The sequence below is a fragment of the Pleurodeles waltl genome, chromosome 1_1 (genome assembly GCF_031143425.1).
Source record: "Pleurodeles waltl isolate 20211129_DDA chromosome 1_1, aPleWal1.hap1.20221129, whole genome shotgun sequence".
Lineage (NCBI taxonomy): Eukaryota > Metazoa > Chordata > Amphibia > Caudata > Salamandridae > Pleurodeles > Pleurodeles waltl.
The window spans coordinates 505,467,038-505,486,412 of record NC_090436.1 but is presented as its reverse complement, the minus strand read 5'-3'; the positions used below and the strand labels follow the sequence as shown (position 1 = coordinate 505,486,412).

Below are 19,375 nucleotides of genomic sequence, written 5' to 3'. Positions count from 1 at the left end.
GTCCTATCCACAGTAAAGCTCTTTTGTACCTGTTGCTCTCAATGTTGTATGACATGTGTAGCAGCGTGAGTCTAGGGTCGCAAGCCTGTGGCCAACTTAAGACTCTGTCCAGACAGGTCAGGACTCCTGCCCAAAAGGACTTAAGTGCCAGGCAGCCAGATTGTTTGTAGAAAGTCTCTGCAGTGGGTTGAACAGCATAGACAGCAACAAGGTGATCACACCTATGCACCATAGTCTGAAGCGTGTGAGGTAGGCTTTATATATGTATTAAAGTTTTATGAAATAGAATTGAGCAGCTATGGCTGCATCTCTGGGAGAGCTCAGGGCTTCTTGACAATCACTGCTGTCTATCTGGTAAAGGTCTCTCTTCCTAGTGGCTCATAAGTCTGGAAAAGAGTCTGGCGTGTGTATGATCAGTTACATATATAAAGGACAGTTTTTAGTGGCTGGGAAAGTTGAGTAGCACCCACGCTTCCATTGGACTGAATTCTGGAAGCTCCCTCAGCTTAGAGGTGTAGGGTAGAAGTGAGTGTCTGATCCCTAGATATCGGAAAAATTGGGTTTTGTGAAGCTTGTACTCCATCTGTAAGCTTGAGATGGCCTGATGATCGTTCCTATCATAATCTCTCCCAGAGTGGTGAAACCAATTAGGTCCCACTCTTTGAAGCTATACAGGGATGTCACCTGTGGCAGCCAGCACCCATTCCATAGTTGGATTTCTCTGGTAAGGCACCTGTGCCAACCCAGTTTACAGAGTGTGTCTCGCCACATTTGGAAGTCTACCCCCGTCACTGTATGAAGCCTTGGTGGGAGAGACCCTCCTGATCGGTAATGAGTGATCAGGATTCTCTGCATGGCCCATCTCTCTGAGGTGTAGGCAAGGGTGTCCTCACCACTAAACCACCACTTGTTCAGTACCACTAAATGAGCAACCTTATTGTATGAGAGACTGTCTTGTGCAGCCAAGCTACCATCAAAGGTTGACTTATAGCATTTAGTATGTGCGATTCTAGGAGGTTGTTGTTTCCCAAAAAAGAGTGCCTCAGCGGCTTGTTCAGGTGCAAGAAGCAAGCCTTGCAAACAAGGTATGGGTAGATTTGTAACTGATATAATAGACGGGAGAGTCTGACCATCTTGTAGATTACAGATCTGCCCATTAGTGAGAGTGGGAGTGTGAATCAGAAGTCAAAGTCTTTACGTAGTTTGTTAAGATGGGGTGTAGGTTGCCCTTCCAAACCTTCCTACTATCCTCTGTGATGAACATTTCAGGTATTAGAAGGCTTCTGTATGTATTCTCAGGTCTGTGGCCCAGGTCAATGGGTACAGTCGGACCCTCCCCCATCTAATACAAAGAGAATTTAGTAATGTTGATGTGCAGTGTGGAGTATTTTCCGAAGATTTGCAGGATCGGAAAAAGCACTCAGGCCTGACTGGAGTGGGTCTGACAGGTAACTAAGCAAATTATCTGCATACAGTGAGATCTCCTCTGATATGTCTGGATTCCACTCAAGACCTTGCATCTGTGCGTCTACTTGGATCCACTCAGCCAAAGGCTTGTTGGCCAGCGCAAAGAGTAGCAGGGGCACCCTTGCTGCTTGCCCTGTTGTATGGGGAAGGCTTGAGATATTGAGACCCCCATCCTGATTCTGGCCATGAGATTAGTATACAGTAATTTGGCTAAGCTGAATATATCTTTATCCAAAGTTCATTATGGTGGGGAGAGCAAAATAATATGGCCACTCCACTGAGTCGAAAGCCTTACGGAAGTCAACTAGAAGCAGTGCCTTCTCCCCCAGTTTCTTGTTTGCTAAGGCCATGGCATTCTGGATCCTTCGGAAGTTGTGCTGTGTAGCCCAAATGGGCATAAATCCAGTATGGTTGGAATGGATCAGGGATTGCACTAATGTCAGCAGTCGACTGGCTAGGGCCTTCGCCCAGATATTCACTTCTTGGATATGTAGGGAGGAGGAAGAGCAGCGGGTTGGGGCAGACCAGGTTTGGAAGTCACAGCGATATCTGCCAATCGCAGGTCAGGTGGCAGCTGGCCTACTGAAGTGCCTCAAAGAGCATATCCACTAGTGCTGGAACCAGTTGGTTGCAGCATGCCTTTACAAATTCTAAAGACAACCTACTCGGCTCCAGAGTTTTACCCAATTGAAGTTGGGTTATGATTTTTCTCAGTTCTTCCAGGGTAGACTCTCTTTAAAGTTTAGTAAGCGGGTTGTCAGATCCACCAGGAAAGATGATGTGTCTGAATGAGAGGGTCTCTGGGTTGTAGAATAGTGCTTGCCATAATAAGCAGCAAATTCAGCTGCTATCAAGGGTTCATCGTTGATGCTGTTACCTGCTTTGTCTACTAATGGGCATACGAATGAGCGCACAGCAGCAGCTGAGCCTAGATGATAGAGAGTTGTGCTGGTCCACTCGTAGATGGGGCTCTGCATCATGAGCCACACCAGTCTTGACTTATCTAGGAGTGTCTGTCACATTGACGATTGGGTATGTATTATAATTCTAAGGAGGGCCACATCTTGGGTCTCTGCTTATTGCCTTTCTAGCTCTAGTAGCTGGATTTCCCACTCTGAGACCTTCTTGCGGCCGTTCCGCTTTGCCCCAGTTTGGTAACTGATGATGACTCCTCTCAGTGTGGCTTTGAGTGCTTCCCACAGTATTCCAGGGAAGGTGACAGACCTTTTACTGTGTTGCATAATGTCCTATTTCCTCCGGGAGGTGGTCTCTAATGCGTGGGTCTTTAAGTAACCATGTGTTGAGGAGCCTCCCTGAGCCAGTCTGTGATGGGCGAGCTCCATATTGAGCTCGACTGGAGAGAGATAAGACAGTCTTCTGGCCTGTATTTTCATGTCTACTATCCGAGAGAATTCAGAGGTGGGAAGTATAAAGTAATGGAGTCGGTGAGCACTTTATGAGCCCCTGAGTAGTATGTCTGAGTTATGGTCCTTGGGGACCTGCATTAGAACCTCTCCCAAAGTATGAAAGAATTTTGCAGTTAGCGGGGAGGGGCTCATACTCTAACGAAGGAGATGTGTAGACCATATCACTGGCCAGAGACTGCCACATATCTACCGCAATTGTCCAGCTAGACTTGTGTTATTTTCAAGGAATTGTAGAACCGAGCAAGATGACCACTCCACAGGTGTCCCGGGTGAAGCCTGCATTGAACACTTGTGAGAATCCTGATCAGGGTAAGAAGGGTCAGAGGTCACACAATGGACAGGTTTCTTGGAGCAGAAGTATATCAGGGTTAAATCATCTACCTGCCTTTAGTACCATCTCTCTTTTTACTTAATTTAGATTGCTGTTCACGTTACAGGTCACAAGCCGGGCCTGGCCTCTTTCATGGAGGGAATTGCTGTGGGATGTCATGAGCATGAGCACTGTCACTGTCACTGTCACTGCCACTGTCACTCATGTCACTGGAGCATGAGCGTCCCGACCTGATTTTTTATACTTTACATTGTCGTGTCGGAGTACCCCGCAAACTGTTTCTGGTTGGTGCAAATGAGCTGGACAGAGTATGAAATCCCTCCCCCAAATACTTCAAATACTAGAAGTATCTGTTATGAAGAACAGTAGGGAGAACTCCCAACAGGACATTTGAACCTCATACTGTATCTGCAGTCCCACTCCCCTGTAAGTATCCTTTGAAAGTAACCCATCAACAACGTAAAGATCCACCAGGGATAGCGATTCCCACCACAACTGAATATGAAAATGTAAACTAGTTAGGCAGTCTGCAGTGTCAAAAGTAGGTAAGACAGGAGAGGCAGCAGACCATCCGTGCTGACTGATACTTTTCATGAGAATCTAGGCAAATAAGTATACATCCCTTCATCTGTAATTGTAATCTTGTGTTATGTAAACAGAATAGCGCACTGTTGCACTGCTTGGCTTTCATCCTGGTATTTGTAACTTGTTGGTGTAAACCAGAGTCCACAAGCACAACATAGCTATGCACATGGTCTCATATTTCAGATGCTGAGAAAGAATAAGTGAGGAGGGAGAGGGTCATGTGAGGATATTATACAGGATTATCACTGCAAAAGGTTTGTGCTGCTCTAAAGAAAGGACATCAAAACCTCTGAAGACATAAACTAAAGAGCCTTAGACCATCATAACATCTAAAAACTGTGGTGCCTACACAAAAACAGAAACAAACTTGAGCAGGGTTTTCTATTTGTCTAAGACATTTGTGTAACCAGAGGGCCACTTTATGCAAAGTAAAGCTATGTTTAATACACCAGCACTGAGCCTGCAGCGTTTGCACTAAAACACATTGTAGGATACAACATTCCTTGCTGATCATGTGGAGTAAGGTGAAAGGGCCAGCATGAGACCTGCTCTAGGCAAATCAGCCAACTCCCATATATAAACCAATTGCTCGAATAAATGGGAGTTGAGGAGATCCTTGACAGCAAACAACTATCTATACGACTCATTCCTAAAGGTAAACAGGGCACCAAGGCAAATATAAGCTATGCTGGGTCGCCTTCACCCTCAACAAAATGAGGATAAAAGAAGCTTGGACCAGCAAACCACAACAACGTAATATTTATTCATCAGATTTTTTATTCAAAAAAGTGGGGGCCATAAAAATGCTATCACTGCATATACAAATTAGTTAATATTACTGGGTAAGATTCCAATAAGCCTCAATTCTTTCTGGACTTTAAGGGCCAGATGTATCAAGCATTTTTGCATTCGCAAACAGTGTGAATTGCCATTTGCGAATGCAAAAATGCCTTTCAGTATGTATGAAAGGCATTCGCTATGCAATTTTAATGAATCGCTAAAATAGCGATTCCTTAAAATTGCGAGCCCATTTAGAGAATCGCAAATTGCGATTCTCTAAATAAGAAATCGCAAATAAGGAATCCTTATTTTTGCGATTTCGTAAGCACATGTATCAAGCTGTTTCTTAATGCGAATTGGGCATTAAGAAATTGCAGTTACCACCAAGTAAAACTTGATGGTAACCATGTGCAATTTTAAAAATGCATTTTTAAAATCGACATATAACGCAAACATGCCCCTTTGGCATGTGTGCGCCTTACATGTCCTGAAATATTTCTTGGAGTGCAGCAGAGGGGGCCTTAGGCCCCAAGCACCCTGGGGTTTTGCATTTCCTGAATTGCGAATTCCAGTTAGGAATTCACAATTTGGGAAATACAAGAAAATCACAAATATGGGCCTGCAGGCCCATAGGAGCGAATGGGCTCAGAATCGCTATTTGCGATTCGGTAATAGCATTTGCGATTTTTAAGAAATCGCTATTACCGAATCGCAAATATGATAATACCATTTTGCGAATAAGAAATAGCGATTTCTTAGAAATCGTATTCGAGAATCGCAAAGTGGATTCTTCATACATCTGGCCCTAAGTGCCTACATTGTAAGAAAAAATTTCTAAAAATGAATCTAACTAAACATTACTCATGACTTTTTGAAGCCGCTCTTGCAAGTTCGTAAGGAAAGTCGAGGGCACCAGCTTAGAAAATATCAAAACGTTTTGACAAGTTGGGTGACTCCTTATCTGCTAACCTGTTGTGTGCGGCATAGTTGTCTTCTTTATGAGCAAAAATTTCTAAGGTAAAAGCTGGAGTAAAATTATGTCTTATGAAACAATGTGGTTTCTTATTCAGCAATTTTAAATGTTTTAATGCTAAGATTTTTCAAACTTTTCTTTGCAGTTTTACGCATGGAAATAAATGAAATAATGGCTATGATTAAATTGAGGCCTCTCTTTTGAGAAGTTAATTGAGATTCCATCAAGGTACTCCTAGAGATCTTGCACTTAGAATTTGATCAAATATCCATTTGCAACCTATGTGGTGAATCTGCTCTTTATTGTCACAATATATGCAAGGTTAATGTAGACCCTGGGGATTCTATTTGATCATTATTGTGGCATGAGATGTCTTCCAATCCGTGAGGAATAGCGGCTATATTTCTCAAGAAGCTAATAACTAATTATGGACTAGAAGAACTTTGGGCTCAAGTGTCTTTGTCCACTAATGAGTTTAAAAGAAGCACTAAATTAAACAGTTTTGCTACATAATATTGTTCCTTACATTGGACTAAATTAGGCCTAATTGAGGCCTCTACTTACCTCCGCCCCAACCTGAGAGGTTTTTTAAAGTGGCCATGCCTCAAAACGTCTGCAATCAGTTTTTAGGATATTGTTTTCATTATGCAGACAAAAGTATAACAGGTATATGGAGCTTGATGCCTCAACTTCTTTCTGTCGCCTATGCAGGTTGGATAAAGAGTGTGCCAGACACTATTTATGCACTTGGCCCGGAGTAACAACGAGAAAAAACGTTTGGATAAATCAGTTTTTAATAGTCACTCTATTTGCTGGATCCAGCTAGAATACTCGTTGACTCTCAGTGCTTTTTAATCAGGATTGTAAGTAAGTTTTAGATTCTGTGTATAATAGTTGTGCTATATTATAGTTGCAGCGGATATTAGTTGTGGTTTTAGATTTTGAAAACAAGGGATCACCAGGTTTTTCATTTATGAGCTGAGTGATTATTTGTTCTTTTTACATTGTGTCTGTTTTAACCCTATATTGTAAAGTGTATTATGATAATGTTTTATCAAATATGCTAACAAACAAAAACTTGAAAAACTATCTTGATTGGCCCAAGGCTCTACTCAGAAGAGGATTACTTTCTTTCTTCATGAATATTCGCTTTGTGCTGGACCACTGCATCTTCCAGAAAGAGCTTCCACTGGGGCACTATTTTACATTTTAAAAGTACACTCAGTCATCATGCTGTGTGTCAAGTTCCTGTATTGATCTCATCTATACATTATATGTAGACACTACTCCATTTTGATACCTTTTCCAAGTATTGGCAAAACCAACAGGACAGGACAGGCTTTATTTGATAAACAGCATTTGTGCATGCAAAATGTGTAAATATTACTTGGGAATGTCTGTTTACATGCCTATTAAGGCCAGACCTATTGGCGTTGCCAGTGTTTGTTAATTACTCTTGTACTTACAAATATAGGGATAAATGTGAATATTATAAAAGACTGGCAAACCTAGACACATCAGTAGACTGAATGGAAAATAAATGGAAAATATACATTAATAATATCACTGAAATTCCTCTGTAAATGCAGAAAACATTCTCAATCTCGTCCCGATATACGGAGGCCCAGGGAAAAGTTAGAAATCTACAGTGTATATTTACAGATAGGATTTGCATAGATTTTTCAACTTCGTTCGTTGCCATTCACGGAAAACCCTCGGCCGCATCATTATCCTGTCCTGTGCCCATGCACCCGCTCACGAAGGAGACTTTGAAACTGTGCTGAATTTAGTGTATGCACCAACTTGGAAACCCTACAAGTTAGTGTACGAGCTACATGAAGTGCTGTTTGCCACTCTTCGTTTCCAAGGTGCGTTGTTTCTAGCTCATCCACTAACTCGCACCAGGTTAGCCAAGGCTTTGTAGATTTAGCAGGAAACGAGCGTCCGGACCCCTGCTGCGCCCACACATTAATTCATGGATACAACACCAGGAGTACCTCTGCAAGCAGAATCAAATAACTCAGAATTAATTCCACCGCCTCCTGCTCTCGAATTGCATATGTGAATCTGGAAAATCTGCGGATGGTTTTGTGCATTTAACAAAACTGTATACGTTTATTATTTTATTGATAAAAAGAAAACCCTTCCCTCGCAGCCCTATGAAATACGGAGTTGTTCACTTCCCACCCAGAAACACCATTGACTGAAACATTCTCAGCATTTACAGCAGCAGCTCAATTTTATTCACATAATTTTAATGTAGGTGCAGAAAAAATAGGATTCAAACGTTATAGTTAACTGTAATAGTTCGCCCACATCTTCCATTCATGAAGCAAAGAGGAAAAGATTAAAATTGTACCATATTGAAGGAAATAACCCCGAAAGCGTTGTCGTTGGATAAGATTGTGATGGTGGCAGACCTTGGAGCTCCAAGCTTCGTGCTGGGTGATGGATTCTAGAAGAGATGAAAGGGTGAAAATTCACCATCAAGTAAGATGCAAGTATAATTTTATTCAAATGCATAACACAAGCCCACGGAAACAGGGGCAGGGGTGTCATTCATTGTAACTCAAGACCAGTCTCACATATCTGATTCAAATTCCATAGAATAATTTCTGGTGGGAAACAAAGAATCCGCGACAGACCCTGGCCTCCATTAATCTTAATTCGACAGCCTTATAATGACTCCATAGCAATAGGGGGTAAGACATAAAGCATGCAATCAAGCTAGAAAATGAAGTTTCCTTCTCCATCATTGTCAACACGGATGAAATTTTCACACAAGCTCTGATCCTCATTATGAAACATGGATGTGTTATTGTCTCCTCACAACGCACATTGAGTCATGAGAGGTATGCAGGGAGGTGAAAACAGTATAACAAATGCCCTGTTTAAATCTAAACTCTAGGAAAATAGCCCATTGCTTCAATTTACTATCTTGAATGTACCTTAAGCTTTCAGCAAGAATTGGACAAGGTAATAATTTTCACTGATAGGTCAGACCTGCAGCTTTAATTGTTGAGCAGAAAAGGCAACTTTCTTAATTACCCACATATATTGAGGGTTTTACACATTTTAAGACCAGTTTGTAATTTACCCTCAGAATGTGAGTCACAGAGAATCCCTGCAGAAGCACCAGAGGGAAAGAGGGCATGACTGGTGCTAGAAATGGGGTCTCTAATATAGCCTTAGAACCTGCCGTAGTGGGCTCTACCGGCTATTAAAGGCCCACTCCCGCGTTAAAGACCCGAACCGAAGGTGAGGGCTTTTAACAAGGGAGAGGGCCTTTAATAGCTGGTAGAGCCCACTACGGCGGGTTCTAAGGCTATTAGAACATTCTGCCATTAGAGGGCAGAATGTTCTCATAAATAAACAAAGGCTTCACGGAACCGAAGGGGATTAAAATCCCCTCAGGCTCCGTGAGGCTTTGTTCACAGCTGCTGCTATGAACAAAGAAGATTTGAATGTTGGCGCTGCGGGCTTTAACCGCCCAGTAAAAGCCCGGAGCACTCCATTGTTTTCAATGGAGCTGCCAACATTCCAATGTTCTAATTGGCAGTGATTTGCACCTTGTTCAAGTAGGAACCCTCAGTCTAGTCAGGGTAAGGCAGCCACACAGCTAGGATAACCCCTGCTCACTCTCTTAGTAGCTTGGCACGAGCAGTCAGCCTTATCTCAGAGGCAATGTGTAACGTATTTGTACACATACACACACACACACACACACACACACACAGTAACACAGTAACACAGTTAAAACACCACAAAAGTCTCCACAAATGTTCATAAAAACAGGCAATGTTTATCTGAATGAAACAAGACCCAAACAACAAAAATCCAATATTCACAAGTAAAGAGATCACTTTTTAAAGGTTGAAGTGTGTCTTAATCCATTGGAATCAGTGATTGTACCTTTTTAGCACAATGCACGCTGCCGGGAAGGTGAGGCGCCGAAAAGCAAAGCAATGCGCCGGTTCCATACTACGCAGGGTAGGTGATGCATAAATTCTTTCCTCGCAGGAGAGGTGATGCGTCAGTTACTTACCAGCAGGGGAGGTGATGCAGTGATTCTTTCCTCGCAGGAAAGGCAATGCACTGATTTCCAGACACCCAACCTCAGTTGCTTACTGTGGAGTGGAGGTCGATGAGAAATTGACGCCCTGGGGATGATGCATTGAAAGTCCAGACATGCTGTTTGATGGAGCTGCGGGGAAACTGGTGTTGCATTGATTCTACAGCAGTGAGATAGGCGCTGCATTGATTCTCCAGCCGCTGGACAGGCTCTGTGTCGATTTTTCTGCCACAGTACGTCGGTGCATGGATTTTCTCCCTCAGTTCAGGAGGTTACACTTACAACGGCCCAGGAACTGGAGTAGGCACCGCTGCAAGTCAGGACTCTCAGCAGAAGAGCCCAGGCACTGGCAGATGAAGTCTTTGATGCCCCTGAGACTCCTGAACATAAGACAAGCTCAATTCAAGTCCTTGGAGAACCTTAGCAAGCAGAATGTAGAAAGAATAGTGCAGCCCTTTCACTCCCACGACAGAAGCAGCAAACAGCAGGCCAGCACAGCAAAGCAACTGATAGAGTGGCAGTCCCTCCTACATCATCCAGCTCTTCTTCCAGGCAGAATGTCTTTAGCACAGAAGGATTCCAAAGTTGTGATCTCAGAGGTCCAATACTTAAACTCATTTCTACCTTTGAAGTAGGCAAACTTCAAAGGAAAGTCTTTGTAGTGCACAAGACACTGTCTTTCCTGCCCTGACCCATTGAGACTTCTTTATGTAAGGACAGGCACAGCCCTATTCAAGTGCAATTGTCAGTTCCTCCCAAACCGCTAGCCCAGGAAGACCCATCAGGATATGCAGGGCACAGCCCTTTGTGGGACTGTCTAAAGCAGTGGCTCCCAAACTTTTTCAACCCACGGCTCCCTTGGACTATTGGCCACGGCTCCCCATTATGTTACTTTATTTTGGCGGGTGGGGAAATGTAAGCCTGGCCCCTGGAGTACTTCCATTTTTCTTTCTGAAAATAATCGGGATGATGTCGGGATGATGTCCTGTATACTTTAATTTAAAAAATGTAAAACGTTATTTGGTTAAGACAGAAACAATAATTTTCAGCATTGGCGTCTACCCTGGAATTTTTTTTAACCATTTTTTGCTTTAAAAAATTGCCTCTAGGCTACGGGCTCACTCTTGGGAACCAAGTGGAAGAGAGATTAGCGAGGGGCCGAAAGAAATAACTCTCATTGGCATATTTCACGAGATTGCTTCAGTCAGCTGTTTTCAGTGTCTTGATATTTGCTGTTAGGCAAATTGATGCCAAGATAAAGGACATAGGACTGAGTTTTCACCATAATACACTATCCTTTTACATTTCAAGAATAATATATAGAGGCTACTTGAAATGGATTTATAAAAGTGAATGTACTCAACCTAAATACAGTAGTGGTCAATATTTTCCTTCCCAAACTTCCTTAAGTGCCATGGTCACCTTGGATTTCCCAACTTCGTTTATGTTGGGATCCTGGTGCTGAGCTACAACTTTTGTTTTACAAACATTTGATGAAATTCTCCATCACAAAAATGGCGAGGTTGTAACCACAAACAGAAATCCAGATAACAGTATTAATTGCTTTCTAGCAATCCTGGACACCACAGATTTGCATCCTACTGCATGTAGCTTTACGACACTGCTGCTTCTTGTAGACTTGTAAGGGAAACTCTGCATGGGCCCTACACGGCGAACGTCAACGTAAGTGTATGATGATGATAACATACGTAAACATTACAAAACACAAAACATGACCTAACACCCTTCAACCTGCCAACTGGCGAACTGACACTGATAACAGATATCTATCAAGTTGATGGTGAAATTGTTATCGACCTTAGAACAATCATAGGCGGAGTGGAACCTTGGTGATAGGGACCTGTCACCAGAGCTTTGCACAGTTTGCCCTTACAATGGATGCATTCATCCACTGAAGACAAGATGTCGAAAGCACCGCGACACACCTTGTAGCACACACATCGTAACTTTACATTGATTGTGTATGTACAAATTAATTGTGTTTGTGTGTTCAAAAGTCATGGGCCTTGGTGCAGCACAACTGTGGCACGAATAACTCTTAATTAGGTGCTGAAGTGCGGTACAGTGGCAAGTAAAATGAAAGAATCGTCAAAGGTCTTGTATACTTTAAACAGCACCGTTGACGCATGGGCTGCTTTCACTCACCGCAGCGTGCCTGAAGATTGCTTCTGCGTAGCTATTGGCCCCAGCAGTGTGAAGTTGGCGGCCACATATAAGGACAGTGAGAATAAGGCTCTTTGTACGCACGTATTTCTTGTCAGTGATGGGGGAACGACCTGCCCGTCGCTCCTCCAGCGCGGGGATCACCTCGCAGAGGCTTGCAGCTGGAGTAAGAGCGCCCGGCCCTATGCCACGGGCATCCCTCACTTCCTGTCTGGCCCCATGGCATAGGCATCCAACCTTCCACAGCCGCGTCTCTCATAAACTTGAGCATTTGTATTGCCAGCATCCGCCCTGGAAGACCAGGGGTCCATGGAAGGTACCGTCCTTCCTTAGTACGGAAATATATTATCTGAAGGCGTAAGGATGTGTAGCTAAGAATAAAGAATCGACGTGTATCTATATGTACTCACCGTCATGCTATTTTGGTAGTCCAATATTTTAATAGCACAATATTGAAATCTGATATTTGGGTGAGCAACATACCTGTTTGACCGAAATTTTTTGGTATTGAAAGTTTTACTCTACATTGAGGGTTTTTTCATTATTATTTTTTAATATTAGATTCATTCTGGCTGATGTGTTACCGAGGCAGTGCCACGAAGCTTTTGCAAGCAAGTGCTTAACAAATAGAAATACCATGATATAGGACAAACAGGGCCACTGCAATCATGCGATTCTGCTGCCGCCACTAACCAAGTAGTCCCCACCCTTGCACGGAATGCACCATATGCTGCATAGTGGACTTATTTCAATGAAAAATTGTTTCTAGTTCAAACGGAACACACGTTACTAAAAAATTGTGTTACATGTTTCCAAGAAGCAGTTTGCCTTGCACAGTGAACCTATCCTGAATCTGCATTTTATTGAGAACGCACGTGCCAGAAAACCTGAGTCATTCGAGCATGGATGGTGGATGGCGTTCTCTGATTTTAAGGGCAAACGGCCCCCTGCCCGAGCAATTGGAAGAAGTGCCTTCTCCTAGACATAAGTCGTGGTGTCCTCTTTCTCACCGCAGTCATCCTCTGCCTTGGCACACAGACACGACCCTCTTTCACACTTGCTACATAAAGCATTTCTTACTATTGGTCCATTTAACCCTTCCACTTGTGGCACACGGAGCCTTTCTAAACACTGAGCTCTGGTACATGTCCATGTCTCACACCTGAAACGTGCAGCGTCCTTCTAGTGGTTCCCAAACTGTGTGCTTCACATCTGTTCACAGCGCCCCTGACTCAATGCGTTTTTGTAAATTAATTTATCATCTTGATTATAGGTCTTACTCCGCTGTCTCTCTAACTTTTAGCATTTTTTCTTCTCATGACATAAGGAGTGCATGAACCAAGGGTCCGGGGACAGGGATCTCGGAGGGCCCTGGCGGTTACTGGGAGCTAATTTATCTGCTGAGGTCCTAAGCCAGTTTTCTATACTATTTGCTACACCATCCACAGAGTGATCTAAAGGAGGGAGTGATTCCTTTAGTAGGGTGTTCCATTTGTGAGCATTTAGCTTGGCCCAACATCTTCCATGAGGCCTGGGCCGATTAAAAGTAACCTTACTTGGGGATCGTTTGAAAAGAAGCATGGGATGGCCATGTTTGGGGTAAGGGTCTATTTGATTGCATGGTGCCTAGATTCGAGAAAATAGGGTCCAATGAATGTCCTGCAGTATGAGTGGGTAGATTGTTAATAAGTTCTAAAGCTGCAAAGCCCTCAATTAGGGACTGGCCTGGATTACTTGTTACGTCATCCAGATGTATGTTTAGGTTTCAAAGCACTGTAAAGTTGGCACATTTAAAAATAATAAAGGGGACAGTTTCTCCAGGACCTCTGAGGCCTAATTGTGTACTGCACCTAGAGGGTGATAAAAAAAAGCGTCAGACATAGTAAACTTCTTGGTTAGCGATATACGGAACCTCAAAGCTTCACAATCTGAGATATTCCAATTTCTCTGTCACGCAATGGAATTTATCTTTTGTTAAAATTACAATCCCTCCCCCTTTTTTAGCTTTCCGGTCAGATGGGAAATACAATAGCCCTGTTGAAGAGCTGCTACAATGTCTGGGCCAGAGGCTTCATTTAGCCAGGTCTTAAGGAACATGGCCTCCGGATTATGATCTGTTAAGAAATCAAATAAATCTTGGTGGTGTTCACCCAAAGAACAATAATTTAGACTGAAAAATGTGAAAACTCTTACTGATGATCGTTTTGCGAGGCTCTCATTTCCCCTAAGGTTATTAGAGGAGTTCCCAACTGGGTCTCTCATGGCCATCGGTGAAGGAGAAAGGGGTCAATCCATAGTGGTACAGACAAAAGAGCGATGGTTACAACTTCTTCTCCTTATCTGGAGATTTATTGAGTGCCAACAGCCTTCCTGCACATATGGCCGTAACCCAAACTAGGTCGATGTAGAGTAAGCTAAAACGTCTATGCTCAGAGATGCAGCCTCCCTGGCCCCCAGTCCCATTCAGGCGCGGATGGGTGCAAGCCAGCAGCAGGCTCACTGCACAGCCGCGAAGCACCCGCCATTAAATAGGTAGGCCGAGGGCAGGAAAATGTTACGGGACGCTAGAGCGCTAACCACTCAAGTTTACAAAGTTCTTTCCAGCCCCTGTTTCAGTTGCTATTATATTTCCTTCAAATGTAAAAATTCCTCCAATTTCATAAAAATTCCCAGATTTCCTTCAAAACAGGAACATTCTGATTTTTTCAATACTACAGTGAAACAATGACAAATTCCCCCCGCTCACTCGTGCATCAAAATCAATTAAAAAGGTCAGCCCGATAAAAGAATAGCCCCAGCAACCCACTTTTCCCAGCACACAACTAAGAAAAGATCACGTCACTTCAATGCTGCAAATCAACCAAACATGTATTACAAGTTATCTGTATTTCTGTAGAGGGGTACCAGGAAGCAGAACTACCGGTTTCAGGTTTTCATCTTGCACCTAAATAGTGTGGTTATGAGTACTTTTCTCCAGTATAAAATATGGACCGGGGAACGCTGAGCCATATTCCGTGTGTCTATCCCTGGAGAATATAAAGTGCCCAAATCAGCATTTACTCACCACCCTCTTTGATGCAAGGATTTGATTTGGGCCCTGGTACAGGTGGCGGGGTGGGGGGAGGGGAGCGGGGGGGGGGGGGGGGGAGGCAGGCAATAAGAGCTGGAGGGAGCGTTTGATGCTATATCCATAGAGCAGGAGGGAGGCAAGTGGGCCTGGGCACAGCAGATGGACGCACCACCAGCAGCAACCCTGTGGGATGTGTAGTTGGTGTCTCCTGGCTTCGGATTCCTAAATCTGGGATTTGCGATCAGCTGATTCAGGGCAAAGAGACACTGGAAAACACAAGTGCGGGGTCGATCCCACTTCTCCTATTTGCATATTTATTAGGATCTATGCCCCCAAACGTTCTGTTTTAGTATAATTCCTTCTCTCTTTCTTCTTACCGGTAAACTTAAAAGAAAAACAAATGTCTCGTCGGCCTCTGGAAGGTCATCATCAAAGATAGGTATGAATACCGTGCGGTTGGTTTCTGTAGCAGGGATGAATGCCGCTGTCACAGTTTCCACAAAATCCAGAGTGTTAGGTCCTATTAGCTGAAATGTAGATACAAAGACATGCGTTTAGGCTCGGTTCTGTTTTAGGTGCGAAATTCTTTCTATGCTTGTACATAATACGGTGCATTCAACATCTGTCTTCACATTTCTACATTATCAATTAATATGTAAAGTAGATTCTTCATTCAAAAGCGAAAATACTGCACTTGAGTCTTCCTTCCAACTTGAAACACTGCAGAAACCAAATGAAGCCGACGCCATAACCCTTTGATGACAATATGAACATTCTTCGCCTATAGAAAATATTAACAATAACATGAATAACTTATTCAGCAAGGTGCTTCAAAACGCTCTTCTTTCGTTTCTAAACACTTCAAAGAAGAGGCGTTACTATTCTCCAATTTGATACTACACAAGTTACAATACTCTGAAGGACAGAAAGCTGAGTTGGCCTCATCAGGACTTTCCATAGGCTACAGAGGCATCTGTGGGATGCAGAGGCTTTGGATACAGGTTTATTATGTAGCATCTTTCTAGATCTCTGAACATACAGGGCCCTATTCACAAGGGTAGATTTGTTCCTACACACAAGTTTCCAACTGGAAATACCTTTTTTTAATGACTGACAATTAATCACAAAGGGTTTCCTGGCAGATGTAAGTGCATTTACCACTGCAGATTACTCCACCATGACTGCAGATAAATCAACAAAAGTAAACTCCATCAGTGGGCGAGAAGCGGGCGTTACAAAGGTGTGATTTGTCTTAGAACTTAGCAATGCGGACAAATATACATTTGTGGACATTGTCCCACCCTTTTCTGCCCTGACAATGGCAGGAGATTTACACGAACTTTCAAGAGCCTTGAAAACATAATAATGACGGACTGCTTGAATTACAGGACGATGCCATTGGTTAATGAGCAGTTGGTTCTAACAGGGTGCAGAATTCGGGGTAGAGGGAACAGCAAAGTTGGAGCACCACAGTTGTTTAAAGATGTTAGATGTGTTGGAATTATTTCTGACTAATTTACTAGATACTGCCAAAACTCTTATCTTTCACTTTACTTCAATCATAAGTGGGTTAAAGAATGTAAGTTTGCTGTGTATAGATATAGTAAGGAACAGTTAACATGGACACCCTGGGAGATGCAATCAACACGACTGAGGGTCATATGTACAAATGTTCTTAAAAGCAATTGTGATTTTCTGATAATCGCAATTAGGACATTTCTATTCCTCAAGTATTAAAACCATTGAGCTCCATTTAGCAATTTCTAATGGGGTCACAAATAGACATACCACACACATATTAATGAGGTAGGTCACAATTTGCGACCAATTAGAAATTTTAGCCAACACAGGGATAGTGGCATGCTGGGATCAGCAGACCAGAATGTCTGTGATTGCTTCTCAATAAAGTAATCTTCTCTTTCTTTTAATGCAGCCTGTTTTCCTTAAAGGAAAGTGACAAACGTTTAAAAAGAAAAAAAAGAAAACATCAAAACTTCATTTTTTAAGAGTAGGCAGTGAGTGGTCCCATCACTGCTTGCTCTTAAAAAATATTTGTTTCAACATTCACAAAGAGGAAGGGGTCCCATGGGTACCAATTCCCATTTGTGAATGGTTACCACCTCCTCTGAGGTGTGCGTAAAAAATGAATGTTTTGCAACCATAATTTGGTTGCAAAACATTCATATATACCAATGCGAATGGGTATTAGAAAGGGAGATACTAAACCGCCCCTCTCAAATACCAATTCTCGAACCCAAATTGTGATTCGGTAACAGGTTACCAAATCATAATTTGATTTTTGTACATTTAAAAAACATTTATTGTAGTCGCAAACAGCCTTATTCTGTGAATCAGCCTTTGTGACCTTAAACAAGGTTTTGTGCATATGGCCTCAAATGGCAGAGCACAAGTGACTGATTTATATCTCATTTTCTTATTGGAGGAATTTATTTAAGGATTGGGACTAGCCAAACAACGGCACACCTAATTTGTCAAGCGCTAGTTTAACAGAAATGTTGTCAAGCACCCTATAAATATAATATTAGCCAAACCATTCCTCACTGCAACTAAAACATAGCCTGGACCACTTTGAACGCTCATAACTGCTGAGAGAGTTTTGGTTAAAATCCATTTTCAAAATGGATTAATCACAACAGCGAAAACATAAGACTGTTGTCAAGAACATCGTTAACTGGTAAGAAAAATACCCATCATTTATTATTCTTTCAAATATAAATGAAACCTGTGACTCTACAGATTGATTGTGGCGATACTTCTGTATTCAACACGCAACGAGGCGAGTAACCAGTGTACAACAGAAGTGATGTCATCTTTGTGGCCTGGCAGACTCCAGGGTGCATACATAAGGCTGCAGCCACCACTCTATCAAGGAATCACTGGCCAACATTTTGTGTTGACCAAGGGTCTCTTTGAGTTAATTCAATTAGGTCTGGCCTTGGAAAAATACTAAGACAAGTGTTGTTCCCAAATCTCTTCACAGCTTTCAACAAAGGGCGCATCACTTACCCTGCTTTCAACAGTGACAAGAGATGTAAGTCAATGTAATTGGGTCATGTTATTGGGTCACACCATTGTTGGAGTGTGTGAAATAAATGAAGGATTAAGTTTTGAAGCCTGCGAGTACTTACAGACACAATGGCAGTAATATTTGCAGGCACTCCTGTCCTTTCAATCACAAGGCGAATGACCGTCGTGCTGCTTTCGTTGACAAAGAACTCAGTCTGTCCAGCGAACTTTACTTCTGTCTGTCCAGCAGCAGAACTAATGATTAGCACTAGTAGAAAGTTACTTAATATAAAAAGGTGGAGCATGCCTAGAAATCAAGAGAGAAAGAGTGAGCTGTTAGCAAAATGTTGTGTGCATTAGTGCAGATACAGTGCAGTATATCACAATTCGGTCTCAGAGTCCTAACTCACACAAGCACGTGGAAAAAGAGCACCAGGACACCAAAGGAACATTCACAAAGAGCAGATTGTAAAAACTGGAAAAAAATCCCTAATGGGCACGGAAAGATATATCAGTTGAGGCTTTCTTGGCCTACTCACACACACAACATGTATGCAGGTGAAATGTAACCAGGTGGGAAGAATGTCTGCATACTGGAATGGAACACAAGTGTGGATAGGCACATTTACCTTTTTCTGTTTCTCCATGTGGAACATTTTTCTCTACACCCAAGTTAAATAAGAGGTTCTTCCCTCTCCACTCTCTAGCTACTCAGATCCTAGAGGTATCTGTACTTCTGCTTTTGACAGGTGTACATTTGCTAGCGTTTCCAGTGTGGAGAAGGATTTGCAAGTTTTAGGTGAATGCCCACAAACGTAGGACTTTACAGGTGCTCAGTAACTTTACAGGTAAGATCACTAAGGAACACCCTCAAACAAGTCGATATGAATACATATGCAAATGTGGAAATTCTATTCTACAAGTGGTGTAAATTCTGTAGGCGCAAACCCACTTAGCACATGGAAAAGTTTGGCAAGCCTGAGTCTTAGAACTGGAAATTTCCATGTACAGTTTGAAAAATGTGCACCCCTACGCTGAGAAAAAATATGTATTTTTTTAAATGAATAATAAAATGTAAACATTTTCTATTGTCGTGAGTCAGGCCTTATAGCATCCCTGTGAATATAGTCCCCGAACTGAGGTACCCTGTTCTTAAGTACTTTGCCTCTTCGTAGCATCAGTTGTGAAGGTGGTAACTTTCCAGGCTTTTTTGCACTCATTTGCAAATTGCCTATTTGCGTAAATCTTTTGGGAATTGCAACACCTTCATGAGAGGTGTCATCACTGCATGGTGGGCAATAATAGAAAATGGACTTGATTGAGTTTTATACCTGGAACAAACTGCTGTGTAAGCACATGCAGATGAATCATTTTGAAATAAAGACAAAGCGGTTTGGGTTCTCTGATCTTACTCCACACTTCTTTGCTGTAGGAATTGTTTGGGCACACACGTACTCGT

General features: G+C 42.5%; 1 protein-coding gene across 1 annotated transcript in view; it reads right to left on the bottom strand.

Annotated features, from left to right (window-relative positions):
• ADGRV1 (adhesion G protein-coupled receptor V1) overlaps positions 1 to 19,375 on the bottom strand; it is a 2,003,619-nt gene that overhangs the window by 1,826,897 nt on the left and 157,347 nt on the right. Inside the window, exons 2-4 of the mRNA XM_069225272.1 lie at positions 18,039 to 18,223; positions 15,267 to 15,416; positions 7,923 to 8,018 (exon numbers count right to left, since the gene is read on the bottom strand). Of these exons, the coding sequence (XP_069081373.1) occupies positions 7,923 to 8,018; positions 15,267 to 15,416; positions 18,039 to 18,223 (431 nt within the window). The remainder of the gene's footprint in view (positions 1 to 7,922; positions 8,019 to 15,266; positions 15,417 to 18,038; positions 18,224 to 19,375) is intronic.